The sequence below is a fragment of the Salmo trutta genome, chromosome 17, assembly GCF_901001165.1.
Source record: "Salmo trutta chromosome 17, fSalTru1.1, whole genome shotgun sequence".
NCBI classification, from domain to species: Eukaryota; Metazoa; Chordata; class Actinopteri; order Salmoniformes; family Salmonidae; genus Salmo; species Salmo trutta.
The window spans coordinates 39,957,249-39,976,004 of record NC_042973.1 but is presented as its reverse complement, the minus strand read 5'-3'; the positions used below and the strand labels follow the sequence as shown (position 1 = coordinate 39,976,004).

The window sequence follows — 18,756 nt, the reverse complement described above, 5'->3', positions numbered from 1 at the left end:
GAAAGTGCCTCCGGTGGGGAGTGCCTCTGTGCTCTGCTCTCCCAGATAGGCTGTGAAGCGGAACATACTGGACAGCAGCCCACTGTTCCAGTGGACTGGAAGAGACGGCTGTGCCACAACAACATGACGTGTTTGAGAGCTGTCCAAGAATCCACCACAGTTAATTGGAGTCCAAATACACACCCCCTCTGTTCTCCTTTTCTCCAAACTTCCACATAAACAAGATATGAACATCACCTTTTGTTCATTGTTTGCAACCATACAACCAGAGGAAAAATACATCTCCCTATTTCCTATTATCAAAACACTGAAGCTTCACATTCATGTAAGAGCAACTCATTCATACCTTCAAACATAACACAATTACAGTGCCTCTGGCCATGGCAAGGCTGACATTCCCTTGGAAGTGAATGGTCTCTATTGCCCCAACACACTACGGTTTTGAGCACATGATGATGCAAGCCTTCCCTCCCCCAAACAGGTGTCAGGCAGCATGAAAGGGTAAGTGTCAGCGTGTCAGAAAGAGAAAGACTAAGAAGAATCAGTCCTTAACTTCATCGGGGTAAGGGGGCAGTATTTTTACATCCGGATGAAAAGCGTGCCCAGAGTAAACTGCCTGCTACTCAGGCCCAAAAGCTAGAATATGCATATAATTAGTAGATCTGGATAGACAACACTCTGAAGTTTCTAAAACTGTTTGAATGATGTCTGTGAGTATAACAGAACTCATATGGCAGGCAGAAACCTGAGAAAAAGCCAAGCAGGAAGTGTGGAAATCTGAGGTCTGTAGTTTTTCAAGTGATTGCCTATCTAATATACAGTGTCTATGGGGTCATATTGCACTTCCTAAGGCTTCAACTAGATGTCAACAGTCTTTAGAACGTTGTTTCAGGCTTTGGGGAGCGAATAAGAGCTGTTTCAGTCAGGTGTCTGGCAGTCGGCCATTATTTTAGTTACGCTCACGAGCTCAGTTCTCTTTCCTTTATGAAGACAAAGCAATTGTCCGGTTGGAATATTTTTGAAGATTTATGATAAAAACATCCTAAAGATTGATTCTACACATCGTTTGACATGTTTTTACAAACTGTAATAGAACTTTTTGACTTTTCGTCTGGACTTAAGTGCGCGCGCCTTCTGCATTTGGAATAGTGAACCTAACGCGCAAACAAAATGGAGGTATTTGGACATAGAGATTAACTTTATCGAACAAAATGAACATTTACTGTGGAACTGGGAGTCCTGGGAGTGCATTCCGATGAAGATCAAAGGTAAGTGAATATTTATAATGCTATTTCTGACTTTTGTTGACTCTACAACATGGCGGGTATCTGTATGGCTTGTTTTGGTGACTGAGCGCTGTACTCAGATTATTGCAAAGTGTGCTTTCACCGTAAAGCTTTTTTGAAATCTGACACAGCGGTTGCATTAAGGAGAAGTGTATCTTTAATTCTATGCATAACAGTTGTATATTTTATCAACGTTTATGATGAGTATTTCTGTAAATTGATGTGCTCATTCACCGGAAGTTTTGGAGGCAAAACATTTCTCAACATTGCACGCGAATGTAAAATGGGTTTTTTGGATATAAATATGAACTTCATCGAGCAAAACATACATGTATTGTGTAACATGAAGTCCTATGAGTGCCATCTGATGTAGATCATCAAAGGTTAGTGATTCATTTTAGCTCTATTTCTGTTTTTTGTGACGCCTCTCCTTGCAAAATGGCTGTGTGGTTTTTCTTGTCTAGGTGCTGTCCTAACATAATCTAATGCTATGCTTTCACCGTAATGCCTTTTTGAAATCAGACACTATGGTTGGATTAACGAGAAGTTTATCTTTAAAATGGTGTATAATACTTGTATGTATGAGAAATTTGAATTATGAGATTTTTGTTGTTTTGAATTTGGCGCTGTGCTATTTCACTGGCTGTTGGCGAGTGGGACGCTACCGTCCCACATACCCCAGAGAGGTTAAACAGAGGCCTCCCATCCCATACCTCACTGTCCCTGAAGTCAAAGTGCAGTATGTCCTTCTCAAATGAGTTTAGCTTCAGTTTCAAGTTGGACACCTCAGCCATTAGGTCCAGTTTCTGAGTCTCTAGAGTTGTTCTGCACAGGAGCTCCTGCGAAATAACAAAACACGCTAAATATAAACACACACACACACACACACACACACACACACACACACACACACACACACACACACACACACACACACACACACACACACACACACACACACAGCATGCTTGCTGGGTTTTGTTGTTCAGCAGCTTTGACAATATAACTTCAACAAAGACCCATTTTCAGGGGCCGTCTCGTCCAAACTGACCTGTTGTAGCATCTCCTCAGTGGCGTTCAGTTTCTCCCGGTGTTCATCCAGACACATGTCCAAGTCCCTTATCTTCTCCCCCTGCGCCTCCACCTGGTCTGTCAACACACTCACCTGCACAGGTACACAAGGGTAACACTAAGTAACTCATACCTGTGTAGTTACTCTGTCATTACAAATGTAACATTAACATAATTATGGTGCATAGTGCTTTGTATTTGCAAAGTAATGGAGTTGATTGAGTTTTTGTTTTGTTATTACACCAAGTTTATTATATAGCCCCGTCCCAGATCTATTTGTGCCTTATAGCCAACTCCTATGGTGGTTGTCATTCCCAAACAATGTTGTGAGTTGGCTATATAACACAAAACAGATCTGGGACCAGGCTACATTCATTACACTTCATTGCACTAAAAAGGCCACTTAGCATTTGATTGCGGACAGTTGTTACTGAAGAGGGTCACTGCAGACCCCATGGATCTTGTATGACAGACCATCAATGCACGGATAGAGGGGTGCTGGAGACGTTCAGAACCTCCTAGATCAACTGACCGTGGCAGCCTAGACTAAATCAATACTATTGTAACCTTTAAATGAGCCATTAAAGTTGCCTGGGTAAGATAGCTACTAGCTACGGCATGTTGTTGTGTATTGTACAGTACCTGAAGCACCAGGGATTCCTTGTCACCCTCCAGCCGAGACAGTCTCTCCTGGTAGAGGTCACCACCCATGGAGATGTGGTGGCCATTGGACTGCAGGCAGGCATAGAGAAGACAACATGGAGTCAGAGACTGACACATGGGATTGGTCTGAGTGTTAACATAGAGACTCCAATTGTCCCTAGTGACAGACTTAACAAATGTTAATCAAGTTATGAGTAGCTAGCCATGGTGGATGCAATATTGGTTATGGGTTCTAAGATTAAGCCTCTACTACACTGGTAAGGCTGGTGACATGCTCAGATCTTAAAGTTGCACTATGCAGAAATCGCTCTGGTTGGAAATTTCCTGGTTGCTAAAACTCTCGCCTAAAAGTTCGACTAATTTCAGTTTATGTGACAAAAAAAGGTAAAATGTAGAGAATCATTGTACCATCTAAACCGCTGTGAAATATATATTCCATAACGAAAAATACTGTTCCAGCTGGCGTACAAAGCCGAAAGTAAAAACATAAAAACGGGAAGCATAGGAATAGAGTATAGCACATCTATCGTTAGACTTGCTTTCAAGTAGAATGATAGATCAATAACTCACATTCTTATATGAATTTGGTCAGGTCGCCCAAAAAGTAACATATTGTCACTAATGTATCAAGATAAAGTCAGATAAACCTAAAGAATTGTGTTGTGGCACTGGAGTATTTTAAGGGTGAACAGGGCATATTTTAAGTACCTTGAACACGGACAACTATCAGACAACAATCACACATGAGTCTTCGAGTGACAGCTAGCATGATTGATGTTGCATTTGCCCTTTGCTTTGCCAGCAACACCTTAAATGGTCAAAGAGAGAACAATTTCCAGAGACTAGTGTACACACAGAGAGTTACAGCATTACACAGAGCACTGGCATTTCCCTGGCCCAGAGCCTAAATCTCAGTGCTCTCTCCACAGCATGCTGTTGGTTCTCAATCCCAACACATCAGTGGGTTGTTTCTCACAGCAGTCTGTGACAAGACCTGGGTTGTATCTCACATTTCCAGGGGAATACTAACTATAGCATACTGTAAGAGTTCAGGGAGATATTTGCTTTGTACATTCAGAGATACGGTTCTTGGACAATGGAGCCTGATAGAGGTGTTTTTGAAACATTCAAAGTGAGGACAGGCTGAAGAACTGCGAGCAGGCTGAGGATGTACAAAGATGGGCTTCAACTAGTTTGTTTGAACCAAGACTAAAATCTTCCCTTAGCATGGGAAATCTGCCCTCACCATCAATATTACTTGCTAATGTACAATCATTGGAGAATAAATTACACGAGGTACGAACACGAATATCCTACCAACGGGACATAAAAAACAAACATCTTATGTTACACCGAATTGTGGCAGGATGGCGACATGGAAAACAGTCAGCTAGCAGGATATACACTGCACCGGCTAGACAGAACAGCACACTCCGGTAAGACGAGGGGGGTGGTCTGTGTATATTTGTAAACAACAGCTGATGCACGAAATCTAAGGAATTCTCTAGATTTTGCTCGCCTGAAGTAGAGTATCTCATAAGCTGTAGACCACAATATTTGCCAAGAGAGCTTTCATAAAACATTTTGTGGCTGTTAATTTACCACCAGACAGACGCTGGCACTGAGTTAGCTGTATAAGGAAATAAGCAAAAGAGGAACCACTCACGGCGCTCCTAGTGGCCGGGGACTTTAATGCAGGGAAACTGAAATCAGTTTTACCTCATTTCTATCAGCATGTTAAAAGCGCATCCAGAGGGAAAAGAAAATTCTAGATCACCTTTACTCCACACACAGAGACACGTACAAAGCTCTCCTTCGCCTTCCATTTGGCAAATCTGACCATAATTCTATCCTCCTGATTCTTGATGACAAGCAAAAATGTAAGCAGGAAGCACCAGTGAATGTCTATAAAAAAAAGTGGCAAGATGAAGCAGATGCTAAACTACAGGCCTGTTTTGGTAGCACAGACTGGAATATGTTACGGGATTCTTCCGATGGCATTGAGGAGTACCGCATATCAGTCACTGGCTTTATCAATAAGTGCATCAAGGACGTCATCCCCACATTGACTGTACCCCAACCAGAATCCATGGATTAAGGCAACATTCACACTGCGCTAAAGGTTAGAGCTGCCGCTTTCAAGGTGCGGGACTCTAACCCAAAAGTTTATAAAGAAATCCCGCTATGCCCTCAGACGAACCATCAAAACAGGCAAAGCGCCAATACAGGACTAAGATTGAATCGTTCTACACCGGCTCTGACGCTCGTCGGATGTGGCAGGGCCTGCAAACTATTACAGACTACAAAGGGAAGCACAGCCGCGAGCTCCCCAGTGACACGAGCATACCAGACGAGCTAAATCACTTCTATGCTCGCTTCGAGGGAAGCAACACAGATATGCATGAGAGCATCAGCTAGTCCGGACGACTGTGTGATCACGCTCTCCGTAGTCGATGTGAGTAAGACCTTTAAACAGGTCAACATTCACAAGGCCGCTGGGCCAGACGGATTACCAGGACGTGTGCTCCGGGCATGTGCTGACCAACTGGCAGATGTCTTCACTGACATTTTCAACATGTCCCTGATTGAGGCTGTAATACCAACATGCTTCAAGCAGACCACCATAGTCTCTGTGCCCACGAGCACTAAGGTAACCTGCCTAAATGAATACAGACCCGTAGCACTCACGTTCGTAGCCATGAAGTGCTTTGAAAGGCTGGTAATGGCTCACATCAACACCATCATCCCAGAAACCTTAGACCCACTCCAATTTTCATACTGCTCAAACAGATCCACAGATAATGCAATCTCTATTGCACTCCACACTGCCCTTTCCCACCTGGACAAAAGGAACACTGACATGAGAATGCTATTCATTGACTACAGTTCAGCGTTTACACCATAGCGCCCTCAAAGCTTATCACTAAGCTAAGGATCCTGGGACTAAACAGCTCCCTTTGCAACTGGATCCTGGACTTTCTGAAATGCCGCCCCCAGATGGTGAGGGTAGGTAGCAACACATCTGCCACGCTGATCCTAAACACTGGAGCCCCTCAGCGGTACGTGCTCAGTCCCCTCCTGTACTCCCTGTTCACCCACGACTGCATGGCCAGGCACAACTCCAACACCATCATTTAGTATGCAGACGACAACAGTGGTAGGCCTGATCACCGACAACGATGAGACAGCCTATAGGGAGGAGGGTCAGAGACCTGGCCGGGTGGTGCCAGAATAACAACCTATCCCTCAACATGATCAAGACAAAGGAGATGATTGTGGACTACAGGAAAAGGAGGACCGAGCACGCCCCCATTCTCATTGACGGGGCTGTAGTGGAGCAGGTTGAGAGCCGAAGATCCTTGGTGTCCCCATCAACAAACTAGAATGGTCCAAACACACCAAGACAGTCGTGAAGAGGGCACGACAAAACCTATTCCCCCTCAGGAGACAAAATATTTGGCATGGGTCCTCAGATCCTCAAAAGGTTTAACAGCTGCAACATCGTGAGCATCCTGACTGGCTGCATCACTGCCTGGTACGGCAACTGCTCGGCCTCCGACCGCAAGGCACTACAGAGGGTAGCGTGTATGGCCCAGTACATCACTGGGGCTAAGCTGCCTGCCATCCAGAACCTCTACACCAGGCAGTGTCAGAGGAAGGCCCTAAAAGACCCCAGCCATCCCAGTCATAGACTGTTCTCTCTGCTACCGCATGGCAACTGGTACCGGAGAGCCAAGTCTAGGACAAAAAGGCTTCTCAACAGCTTCAACCCCCAAGCAATTTCACACATGGAATAGCCTTCACTTCTCAGAACAAGAATAGACTGACAAGTTCCAGAAGAAAGGTCTTTGTTACTGGCTCAACGCTCTAACCACTAGGGTACCTGCCGCCCCTTCAACCCCAACCAACATTGCCTCTAACCAATAGGTAGAGGGTTTCTACATTACTACTCTGCTGCTAAAACTGACCAGCAAATGTCGGTGATAATGCAGCACCTCATACCATACGTATCCTTTAAATAGCAGCAGAACTCATCAACATACCATCCCAGATTCCCCACGACACAGTCTGACAGGTTGTCTGTAGTGACACCGGAGGGAATAACTCAGACGCCACAACAAAAAGATGTCCCGTGTGGTTCTAACCTTTTCTCAACCTAAATCAGGACACAGCAACAGCATGCCTATATTTATACACGCTATGACATATCTGGACAAACACCAGCCGTAACGAGACACCGCTGTGGAGACTGATGTGACAAGAGGGATGAAATCAGAGCTGAACATCAACTTTAACGGATAGTAACATTCGTCTCCCATGTCTGTGTACAGTACATCTGTCTTTATGACATTCTCCTAGTCCTCGTTTGTGTGTGTGTGTGTGTGTGTGTGTGTGTGTGTGTGTGTGTGTGTCTGTCTCACATCAGGTATGACAAGGGATTTAAAGTTAATACACATGGCTTATAGTAGGTGCTAAATATATCAAAGTAAATGTTAGTTGACCAATGAAACCAGATAGACTTTGCAGTCCTCACAATGCGATAAATTAAACCTCATTGACCCACTTAGATTATCATTATGATCATGTGGATGTACTTGAAACAGCAACATATTCCCTATATTTTTTTAACCAGGTAGGCTAGTTGAGAACAAGTTCTCATTTAAAACAAAGTAAAGCAGTGCAACACAAACAACACAGAGTTACACATGGAATTAACAAACATACAGTCAATAATAAAATAGAAAAGTCTATATACAGTGTGTGCAAATGAGGTAGGATAAGGGAGGTAAGGCAATAAATAGGCCATAGTGGCGAAATAATTACAATATAGCAATTAAACTGGCGTGATAGACGTGCAGAAGATGAGTGTGCAAGTAGAGATACTGGGGTGCAAAGGAGCAAAATAAATAACAGTATGGGGATGAGGTAGTTGGATGGGCTATGTACAGGTGCAGTGATCTGTGAGCTGCTCTGACAGCTGGTGATTAAAGTTAGTGAGGGAGATATGAGTCTCCAGAATCAGTTATTTATGCAGTTCGTTCCAGTCATTGGCAGCAGAGAACTGGAAGGAAAGGCGGGCAAACGAGGAATTGGCTTTGGGGGTGACCAGTGAAATATACCTGCTGGAGCGGGTGCTACGGGTGGATGCTGCTATGGTGACCAGTGAGCTGAGATAAGGCAGGGCATTACCTAGCAAAGACTTAGATGACCTGGAGCCAGTGGGTTTGGTGACGAATATGAAGCAAGGGCCAGCCAAGGAGAGCATACAGGTCGCAGTGGTGGGTAGTATATGGGGCTTTGGTGACAAAACGGATGGCACTGTGATAGACTGCATCCAATTTGCTGAGTAAAGTGCTGGAGGCTATTTTGCAAATGACATCGCCGAAGTCAAGGATCGGTAGGATAGTCAGTTTTACGAGGGTATGTTTGGCAGCATGAGTGAAGGATGCTTTGTTGCGAAATAGGAAGGCGATTCTAGATTTAATTTTGGATTGGAGATGCGTGAGTCTGGAGAGTTAATGTGAGTCTGGAAGGAGAGTTTACAGTCTAACCAAACACCTTGGTATTTGTAGTTGTCCACATATTCTAAGTCAGAACCGTCCAGAGTAGTGATGCTGGACCGGCAGGCAGGTGTGGGCAGCGATCGGTTGAAGGGCATGCATTTAGTTTAACTTGTATTTAAGAGCAGTTGGAGGCCACGGAGGGAGGGTTGTATGGCATTGAAGCTTGTCTGGAGGTTAGTTAACACAGTGTCCAAAGAAGGGCCAGAAGTATACAGAATGGTGTCATCTGCGAAGAGGTGGATCAGAGAGTCACCAGCAGCAAGAGCAACATCATTGATGTATACAGAGAAAAGAGTCGGCCCGAGAATTGAAACCTGTGGTACCCCCATAGAGTGCCAAAGGTCCGGACAACAGGCCCTCCGATTTGACACACTGAACTCTGTCTGAGAAGTAGTTGGTGAACCAGGCGAGGCAGTCATTTGAGAAACCAAGGCTGTTGAGTCTGCCGATAAGAATGTGGTGATTGACAGAGTCGAAAGCCTTGGCCAGATCGATGAATACAGCTGCACAGTATTGTCTCTTATCGATGGCGGTTATGATATCGTTTAGGACCTTGAGCATGGCTGAGGTGCACCCATGACCAGCTCGGAATCCAGATTGCATAGCGGAGAAGGTACGGTGGGATTCGAAATGGTTGGTGATCTGTTTGTTAACTTGGCTTTCGAAGACCTTAGAAAGGCAGGGTAGGATAGATATAAGTCTGTATCAGTTTTGGTCTAGAGTGTCTCCCACTTTGAAGAGGGGATGACAGTGGCAGCTTTCCAATCTTTGGGGATCTCAGACGATAGGAAAGAGAGGTTGAACAAGCTAGTAATAAGGGTTGCAACAATTTCGGCAGATAATTTTAGAAAGAGAGGATCCAGATTGTCTAGCCTGGCTGATTTGTAGGGGTCCAGATATTGCAGCTCTTTCAGAACATCAGTTATCTGGATTTGAGTGAAGGAGAAATGGTGGAGGCTTGGGCAAGTTGCTGTGAAGGGTGCAGGGCTGTTGACCAGGGTAGGGGTAACCAGGTGGAAAGCATGGCCAGCTGTAGAAAAATGCTTATTGAAATTGTCAATTATCATGGATTTATCAGTGGTAACAGTGTTTCCTAGCCTCAGTGCAGTGGGCAGCTGGGAGGAGGTGCTCTTATTCTCCATGGACTTTACCGTGTTCCAGAACTGTTTGGAGTTTGTGCTACAGGATGCAAATTTCTGTTTGAAAAAGCTAGCCTTCGCTTTCCTAACTGCCTGTGTATATTGGTTCCTAACTTCCCTGAAAAGTTGCATATCGCGGGGGCTATTCGATGCTAATGCAGAACGCCACAGAATGTTTTTGTGCTGGTCAAGGGCAGTCAGGTCTGGAGTGAACAAAGGGCTATATCTGTTCCTGGTTCAATTCTTTTTTTAATGGAGCATGCTTATTTAAGATTGTGAGGAAAACACTTTTAAAGAATAACCAGGCATCCTCTACTGATGGAATGAGGTCAATATCCTTCCAGGATACCCGGGCCAGGTCGATTAGAAAGGCCTGCTCGCTGAAGTGTTTTAGGGAGCGTTTGACAGTGATGAGGGGTGGTCGTTTGACCGCAGACCCATTATGGATTATATAGTGCACTACTTTTGACTGGTCTTACCATCAGGTGTCCCTGCTGCAGCCAGTCCACCAGGCTGTCTGCGGTGGCGTCAGGGATCTGGCAGCGCAGGCCCTCCCTCTCCTCGGTGTCCATTAGCTCCAGCACGCCCCGGAGGTCCTCCAGCAGGTGTAGCGCCCGCAGGCTTCCCAAGAAGGGAGAGGTTGGTGACTGGCAGTCAAACATGCCGTTGGAGTAGTCCATGGACTTGGAGCCTGGGGTGGGGGGGGGCACTCAATTAGATAGTTTCCATAGTTTAAAGACTGAGCATCTTTCTCCATTTACAACTAGCCTACCCATGAAAGAGGGACAATGGTTCAGTCTTTCATAAGGTCTACTGTAGATTAATGGTATAAGTTAATCAATTGATTATTTGTGTCCAATATCGATGTTATACCCACATAACAATGGGGAGTTTATTTTAGCCAAAGAAAGAGGAAATTCTGTGCAATCATTCTGCAGTGTATGGTACATATAATGGGTGCACGCCAGCCATGCATTTCTAATCAATGCACGAAGCACAGGCCAAACACCAGGAAAGTAACTCTTGGATAGACCATTAAATCATGCTCACTGTTACAAGAATTAGCCAACATGACAAGTGAGGAAATCTAGCTACTTAATGCCAAATCGCTTTACACGAGAGACTATAGGAAAACAGCTACAGGAGACCGAGAGATCGAAAGAGAGAAAGAGATAGTGAGAAAGAGAGAAAACTTGAATGAGGACAGTAGAAAGAGTTACATGGGAAACGTGGACCTGGACATCATGTGATCGGAAAGTTAACAAAATGTCAGACCTATAATTAACCCAATGCAGAAAAATAGGTCCACGCTGACTCTGGGCATTAACATTAGACTAAAACAATCATACAGCAGTACTGAAATGGGCTTTAAATAGATTCACTCTTATCAGCTACTAAATGTATGAAACCGAAGAAATGTCCACTTCCTGAAGAAAAACCTTTATGGAATTAGCCCGACAACAGTTCTGGCCTGAAAACATGATAATCATCAAAAAGAGTTAAAGGGAAACTTCACAGCTACACACTATTTGGGGTGTTTCTCCAGTCAACTTTTTTGGGTCGCACAGCGGGAGTTCAACCAATGATGTCATCGGTTGATTGAGCCTGCTGTCTGATCTAAACATGAATGGAGTAGATATGGCTGTCCTTGTTCAATAGAGCCATTGGACTTGTCTCAATGATGTTCCTATCTGCCAGGATATTGCAGGATATCTAGGATGACTCATTTTCCCTGGCTTTGTAAATACTACAGCCTGACGGGAGCCCTTTTCCTTGTTCAATTGTGTTCCCACCCTCGAAGGCGGGCTTTTCAAAATGGGGGAAATACTAGTTTATACAGGTTCATGGGAGCTATGTTACTGTGCACTGTCTATCCGAGATTGCTAAATAATTACAATGGCTGCTTCCTCTTTCTATGTTCTTTTACATAGGAACACACAGCCTTATTTAATTGATCCGGAATATATTGAGAAGTTGAGACAGCGAGAAAAATTATTGCGAGACCAGCAAGCAGCGGCTGCTGCAGCCGCCACCGCTCCTGGGGGAGCCATGGTTAGAAACCGACTGGTGGGCCGTCCAGCCATGTAGACCGACGAGGAATGTCTGTAATGCAACAAATTCAAACCACAGACAGTTCTTACTGGAGACGGTCAATGCAGACCCCATGGATCATGTGCGTGGAAGACCATCTGTTTCGACAAATAGAGGTTGTAAACATCTCCAGCACCCTTCTAAGACCAACTGGACCAGGAGTGCAAATGACAAACAACTAAGTTGTTTTGTAGTTGCTATCTAGCTAGCAATATAAGTCCTATTTCGACACGAGGCAGCGTTGTTCAGTACAATTTTGTGATCGATTCGGCCGTGACAGGGCTACCTGGCCTTCTAGGCAGAGTTGCAAAGAAAAACCCATATCTCAGACTGGCCAATAAAAAGAAATGATAAAGATAGGCAAAAGAACAGACACTGGACAGAGGAACTTTGGCTAGAAGGCCAGCATCCCAGAGTCTCCTCTTCCTAGTTGACTTTGAGACTGGTGTTTTGCAGGTACTATTTAATGAAGCTGCCAGTTGAGGACTTGGGAGGCATCCGTTTCTCAAACGAGACACTATTGTACTTGTCCTCTTGCTCAGTTGTTCACCGGGCCTCCCACTCCTCTGTCTATTCTGGTTAGAGCCAGTTTGCGCTGTTCTGTGAAGGGAGTCGTACCTCTGTTCTTTGCTCCGTTCATCTTTACCTCAATCGTGACTTGTCTCCAGTCCCTGCCTCTGAAAAACATGCCCACAGCATGTTGCTGCCACCAACATGCTTCACCGTAGGGATAGTGCTAGGTTTCCTCCAGACATGACGCTTTTCATTCAGGACAAAGAGTTCAATCCTGGTTTCATCAGACAAGAGAATCTTTCTCATGGTCTGAGAGTCCTGTCATGTGGCTTTTACTGAGGAGTGGCTTCCGTCTGGTCACTCTACCATAAAAGCCTGATTGGTGGAGTGATGCAGAGAAGGTTTTCGTTTTGGAAGGTTCTCCCATCTCCACAGAGGAACTCTGGAGCTCTGTCAGAATGACCAATCACCTCCCTGACCAAGGTCCTTCTTCCCCAATTGCTCAGTTTGGCCGGGCAGCCAGCTCTAGGAACAGTCTGGGTGGTGCCAAACGTCTTCCATTTAACAATGATGGCCACTGTGTTCTTGGGGAACTTCAATGCTGCAGACATTTTTGGGTACCCTTCCCCAAATCTGTGCCTCGACACAATTCCTTCAAAACTCATGGCTTGGTTTTTGCTCTGACATGCACTGTCAACTGTGGGACCTTATACAGTCGTGGCCAAAAGTTTTGAGAATGACACAAATATTAATTTTCACAAAGTCTGCTGCCTCAGTTTGTATGATGGCAATTTTAATATACTCCAGAATGTTATGAAGAGTGATCAGATGAATTGCAATTAATTGCAAAGTCCCTCTTTGCCATGCAAATGAACTGAATCCCCCAAAAACATTTCCACTGCATTTCAGCCCTGCCACAAAAGGACCAGCTGACATCATGTCAGTGATTCTCTCGTTAACACAGGTGTGAGTGTTGACAAGGACAAGGCTGGAGATCACTCTGTCATGCTGATTGAGTTAAAATAACAGACTGGAAGCTTCAAAAGGAGGGTGGTGCTTGGAATCATTGTTCTTCCTCTGTCAAATATGGTTACCTGCAAGGAAACACATGCCGTCATCATTGCTTTGCACAATAAGGGCTTCACGGGCAAGGATATTGCTGCCAGTAAGATTGCACCTAAATCAACCATTTATCGGATCATCAAGAACTTCAAGGAGAGCGGTTCAATTGTTGTGAAGAAGGCTTCAGGACGCCCAAGAAAGTCCAGCAAGCGCCAGGACCGTCTCCTAAAGTTGATTCAGCTGCGGGATCGGGGCACCACCAGTACAGAGCTTGCTCAGGAACGGCAGCAGGCAGGTGAGAGTGCATCTGCACGCACAGTGAGGCGAAGACTTTTGGAGGATGGCCTGGTATCAAGAAGGGCAGCAAAGAAGCCACTTCTCTCCAGGAAAAACATCAGGGACAGACTGATATTCTGCAAAAGGTACAGGGATTGGACTGCTGAGGACTGGGGTAAAGTCATTTTTCTCTGATGAATCCCCTTTCCGATTGTTTGGGGCATCCGGAAAAAAAGCTTGTCCAGAGAAGACAAGGTGAGTGCTACCATCAGTCCTGTGTCATGCCAAAAGTAAAGCATCCTGAGATCATTCATGTGCGGGGTTGCTTCTCAGCCAACAGAGTGGGCTCACTCACAATTTTGCCTAAGAACACAGCCATGAATAAAGAATGGTACCAACACATCCTCCGAGAGCAACTTCTCCCAACCATCCAGGAACAGTTTGGTGACGAACAATGCCTTTTCCAGCATGATGGAGCACCTTGCCATAAGGCAAAAGTGTTAACTAAGTGGCTCAGGGAACAAAACATCGATATTTTGGGTCCATGGCCAGGAAACTCCCCAGACCTTAATCCCATTGAGAACTTGTGGTCAATCCTCAAGAGGCGGGTGGGTGGAAAAACAAAAACCCACAAATTCTGACAAACTCCAAGCATTGATTATGCAAGAATGGGCTGCCATCAGTCAGGATGTGGCCCAGAAGTTAATTGACAGCATGCCAGGGCAGATTGCAGAGGTCTTGAAAAAAAAGGGTCAACACTGCAAATATTGACTCTTTGCAACAACTTCATGTAATTGTCAATAAAAGCCTTTGACACTTATGAAATGCTTGTAATTATACTTCAGTATTCCATAGTAATATCTGACAAAAATATCTAAAGACACTGAGGCAGCAGACTTTGGGAAAATTAATGTGTGTCATTCTCAAAACTTTTGGCCACGACTGTATATACACAGGTGTGTACCTTTGGAAATCATGTCCAATCAATTGAATTTACCACAGGTGGACTCCAATCAAGTTGTAGAAACATCACAAGGATGATCAATGGAAACAGGATGCCCCTGAGCTTAATTTCAAATCTCATAGCAAAGGGTCTGCATATTTATGTAAATAAGGTATCTTTAATACATGTCTACAAACCTGTTCTCGCTTTGTCATTATGGGGTATTGTGTGTAGATTGAGGATTTTGTATTTATCTACTTCATTTTAGAATAAGGCTGTAACGTAACAATGTGGAAAAAGTCAAGTGGTCTGAATACTTTCTGAATACACTGTACTGAATACACTGTACATACAGTGTGCTAGAGTAGAAACGACGACACGATATACAGAAACTATAATGACAACATAATAAGGCACTTACTTTGATAGGAACACACACATGTCCAAAGTTATTAGTAGTAAGGAAAACAAAGGCATGCGGGTGCCAGCAGGAAAATGTGCCAGGGAGAAAAAGTTTGCGCAGGTTCTGTCCGAACAGAACCTGTAGATGCGCAAATGTCTGCATACTTGATCGGGGAAAACATTGGGGATGTGCTTGGGCTCTCGTTGAAGAGAGAAGTTTGTATGGGTCAGAAAAGCCTCAAACAGAAATTGTCCACAACAGTGAAACGGGCTACTTCTATGTAAATGAATGAGGCGGAAAACATCTTAATTCAAACTGTTGTTAAAAACTTTAAATTGTTAGAAAATAAGTTGAAATTGAGAAGTTGAAACATAGCCTATAGATAATTAGCAGGCAACGTGCCTTGGCTTGAGGGCAGTGCGGGTTAACTGTCCTGTGGCGTAACGGTCACATTTTGGAACAGTGAGTCTATTGTGACATCACGTGCTTTAAAAAAACTCAAGCTGGCCGTTAGAGATATTTGGAACTCATGCGTGAAAAGGTTAATTTTTCAGTCTAAAAATGTTCGTCCTCATGTTGAAATATGTGTTGTAGAGCTATTCTGATTTGGCCAGATAGGACCAACAAGCCATCAATGAGCATTAAGACGCATATTTTACTGTAAATTAATTACCGTATTAATCAAGCGTCTCAGCGAAGGAGTGCTGATCTAGAGAGGATCAGGTACCCCCCTGCCCATGAGCTTATTATGACCTAGAAGTAAAAAATTACTCACTCTGTGAATACAGTCCCAAGTCTTACTGACTGATAATGTGGAGCCAGTGAATGTGACGCTGCGAGATCACTCCATGTTCTTCCTCATGTCAATGCAAAAAAGAGACCCTTACCTGCTATTATCCCATCCATCTGCTCCAAAGCTGCTGCCAACATGTCACTGGCATCAGACATCATCTTCAACACTTAGTGGGCACCCTGGGAGAGAAAGAGAAAGGGACAATGAACCATTAAGTGTTCCATATGCTTCGGGTTAGGTTCGGCTTCACGAACAAGTGTGATCGCATACCCCCTTACAAGACCTTCAATGAACATTCTGAGAAAGGAACTATAGTACTGTTTGTCCATCTTAAGATGCTGTAGCCAGTATGCACCTCCTCAAAATAGTCAGAAATCGTCTAAGAAATTAATATTTTGACAAGGAGATCTTAGTCACACAATTTTACATCTGACTACACAGTACCAGTCAAAAGTTTGGACACACCTACTCATTCAAGGGTTTTTCTTTATTTTTACTATTTTCTACATTGTAGAATAATAGTGAAGACATCGAAACTATGAGATAATATGGAATCATGTAGTAAACCAAAAATTGTTAAACAAATCAAAATATATTTTATATTTGAAATGACCTATCCTTTGCCTTGATTACAGCTTCGCACACTGTTGGCATTCAATCAACCAGCTTCATGAGGTGGTTACCTGGAATGCATTTCAATTAACAGGTCTGCCATGCAAAAAGTTAATTTGTAGAATTTCTTTCCTTCTTAATGCGTGTGACAAGTTAGGGGTGGTATACAAAAGATATTCCCATTTGGTAAAAGATCAAGTCCATATTATGGCAAGAACAGCTCAAATAAACAAATAAATGACAGTCCATTACTTTAAGACATGAAGGTCAGTCAATCAAGGAACATTTCAAGAACTTTGAAAGTTTCTTCAGGTGCAGTCTCAAAAACCATCAAACACTATGATAAAACTGGCTCTCATGAGGACCGCCACAGGAAAGGAAGATCCAAAGTTAACTCTGCTGCAGAGGATAAGTTCCTTAGAGTTACCAGCCTCAGAAATTGCAGCTAAAAATAAATGCTTCAGAGTTCACGTAACACGCACATCAACAAGTGATCAACAATAAGAAGAGGAGACTTGCTTAGGCCAAGAAACACGAGCAATGGACATTAGACCGGTGGAAATCTGTCGTTTAGTCTGATGACTCCAAATGTTAGATTTTTGATTCCAACCGGCGTTTCTTTGTGAGACACAGAGTAGGTGAACGGATCCCTTCACAGTGGGAACCACACATGCGGCATGGAGGAGGTGTGATGGTGTGCTTTGCTGGTGATACTGTCAGATTAATTTTTTAATTCAAGGCACACTTAACCAGCATGGCTACCACAGCATTCTGCAGCGATATGCCATCCCATCTGGTTTGCGCTTAGTGGGACTATCATTTGTTTTTCAACAGGACAATGACCCAACACACCTCCAGGCTGTGTAAGGGCTATCTGACCAAGAAGGAGAGTGATGAATGCTGCATCAGATGACCTGGCCTCCACAATCCCCCGACCTCAACCAAATTGATATGGTTTGGGATGAGTTGGACCGCAGTGAAGAAAAAGTGCCAACAAGTCCTCAGCATACATGGGAAATCCTTCAAGACTGTTGGAAAAGCCTTCCAGGTGAAGCTGGTTGAGAGAATGCCAAGAGTGTGCAAAGCTGTCATCAAGACAAAGGACAAAGGGTAAGACCTTTTGGTCACTACATGATTCCATATGTGTTATTTCATAGTTTGGATGTCTTCACTATTATTCTAGAATGTAGAAAATAGGAAAATAAAGAAAAACCCTTGAATGAGTAGGTGTGTCCAAACTTGACTCATACTGTATACAAAAGTATGTGGACCCCACTTCAAATTAGTTGATTTGGCTTTTTCAGCCACACCCGTTGCTGATAGGTGTATAAAATCAAGCACACAGCTATGCAATCTCTATACACAAACATTGGCAGTAGAATGGCCTTACTGAAGGGCTTAGTGACTTTCAACGTGGCACCGTCAAAGGATACCACCTTTCCAACAAGTCAGTTCGTCAATTTTCTTCCCCGGTCAACTTGAAGTGCTGTTATTGTGAAGTGGAAAAGTCTAGGAGCTACAACAGCTCAGCCGCAAAGTGGTAGGCCACACAAGCTCACAGAACGGGACCGCTGATTGCTGAAGCGCATGCCGCGTAAAAATCTTCTGTCCTCGGATGCACCACTCACTACAGAGTTCCAAACTGCCTCTAGAAGCAATGTCAGCACAAGAAGTGTTCGTCGGGAGCTTCGTGAAATGGGTTTCCATGGCCGAGCAGCCGCACACCAAGATCACCATGCGCAATGCCAAGCGTCGGCTGGAGTGGTGTAAATCTCGCCGCCATTGGATTCTGGAGCAGTGGAAACACCTTCTCTGGAGTGATGAATCATGCTTCACCATCTGGCAGTCTGACGGACGAATTAGGGTTTGGCGGATGCCAGGAAAACGCTACCTGCCCCAATGCATAGTGCCACTTGTAAAGTTTAGTCGAGAAGGAATAACGGTCTGAGGCTGTTTTTCATGGTTTGGGCCCCTTAGTTCCAGTGAAGGGAACTCTTAAAGCTACAGCATACAATGACATTCTAGACGATTCTGTGCTTCCAACTTAGTGGCAACAGTTTTGGGAAGGCCCTTTCCTGTTTCAGCATGTCAATGCCCCTGTGCACAGAATGAGGTCCATATAGAAATGGTTTGTTGAGATCGGTGTGGAAGAACTTGACCCCATCTAATACCTTTGGGATGAATTGGTACGCCGACTGCATGCCAGGCCTCATTGCCAAACATCAATGCCCGACCTCAATAATGCTCATGGCTGAATGGACGCAAGTCCCCACAGCAATGTTTCAACATCTAGTGGAAAGCCTTACCAGAAGAGTGGAGGCTGGTATAGCATCAAAGGGG

At 44.2% G+C, this 18,756-nt stretch overlaps 1 protein-coding gene across 7 annotated transcripts in view; it reads right to left on the bottom strand.

The window, feature by feature from the left end:
* LOC115152179 (liprin-beta-1) overlaps nt 1–18,756 on the bottom strand; it is an 84,659-nt gene that overhangs the window by 50,182 nt on the left and 15,721 nt on the right. For 6 of the 7 annotated variants that reach the window (XM_029696755.1, XM_029696756.1, XM_029696757.1 and 3 more), the window contains exons 2-6: nt 15,899–15,983; nt 10,203–10,414; nt 3,000–3,089; nt 2,338–2,451; nt 2,000–2,125 (exon numbers count right to left, since the gene is read on the bottom strand). In XM_029696755.1, coding sequence (XP_029552615.1) covers nt 2,000–2,125; nt 2,338–2,451; nt 3,000–3,089; nt 10,203–10,414; nt 15,899–15,962 — 606 coding nt within the window. In that variant the 5' untranslated portion in view covers nt 15,963–15,983. The remainder of the gene's footprint in view (nt 1–1,999; nt 2,126–2,337; nt 2,452–2,999; nt 3,090–10,202; nt 10,415–15,898; nt 15,984–18,756) is intronic. The other variant, XM_029696761.1, reaches the window with a different exon arrangement.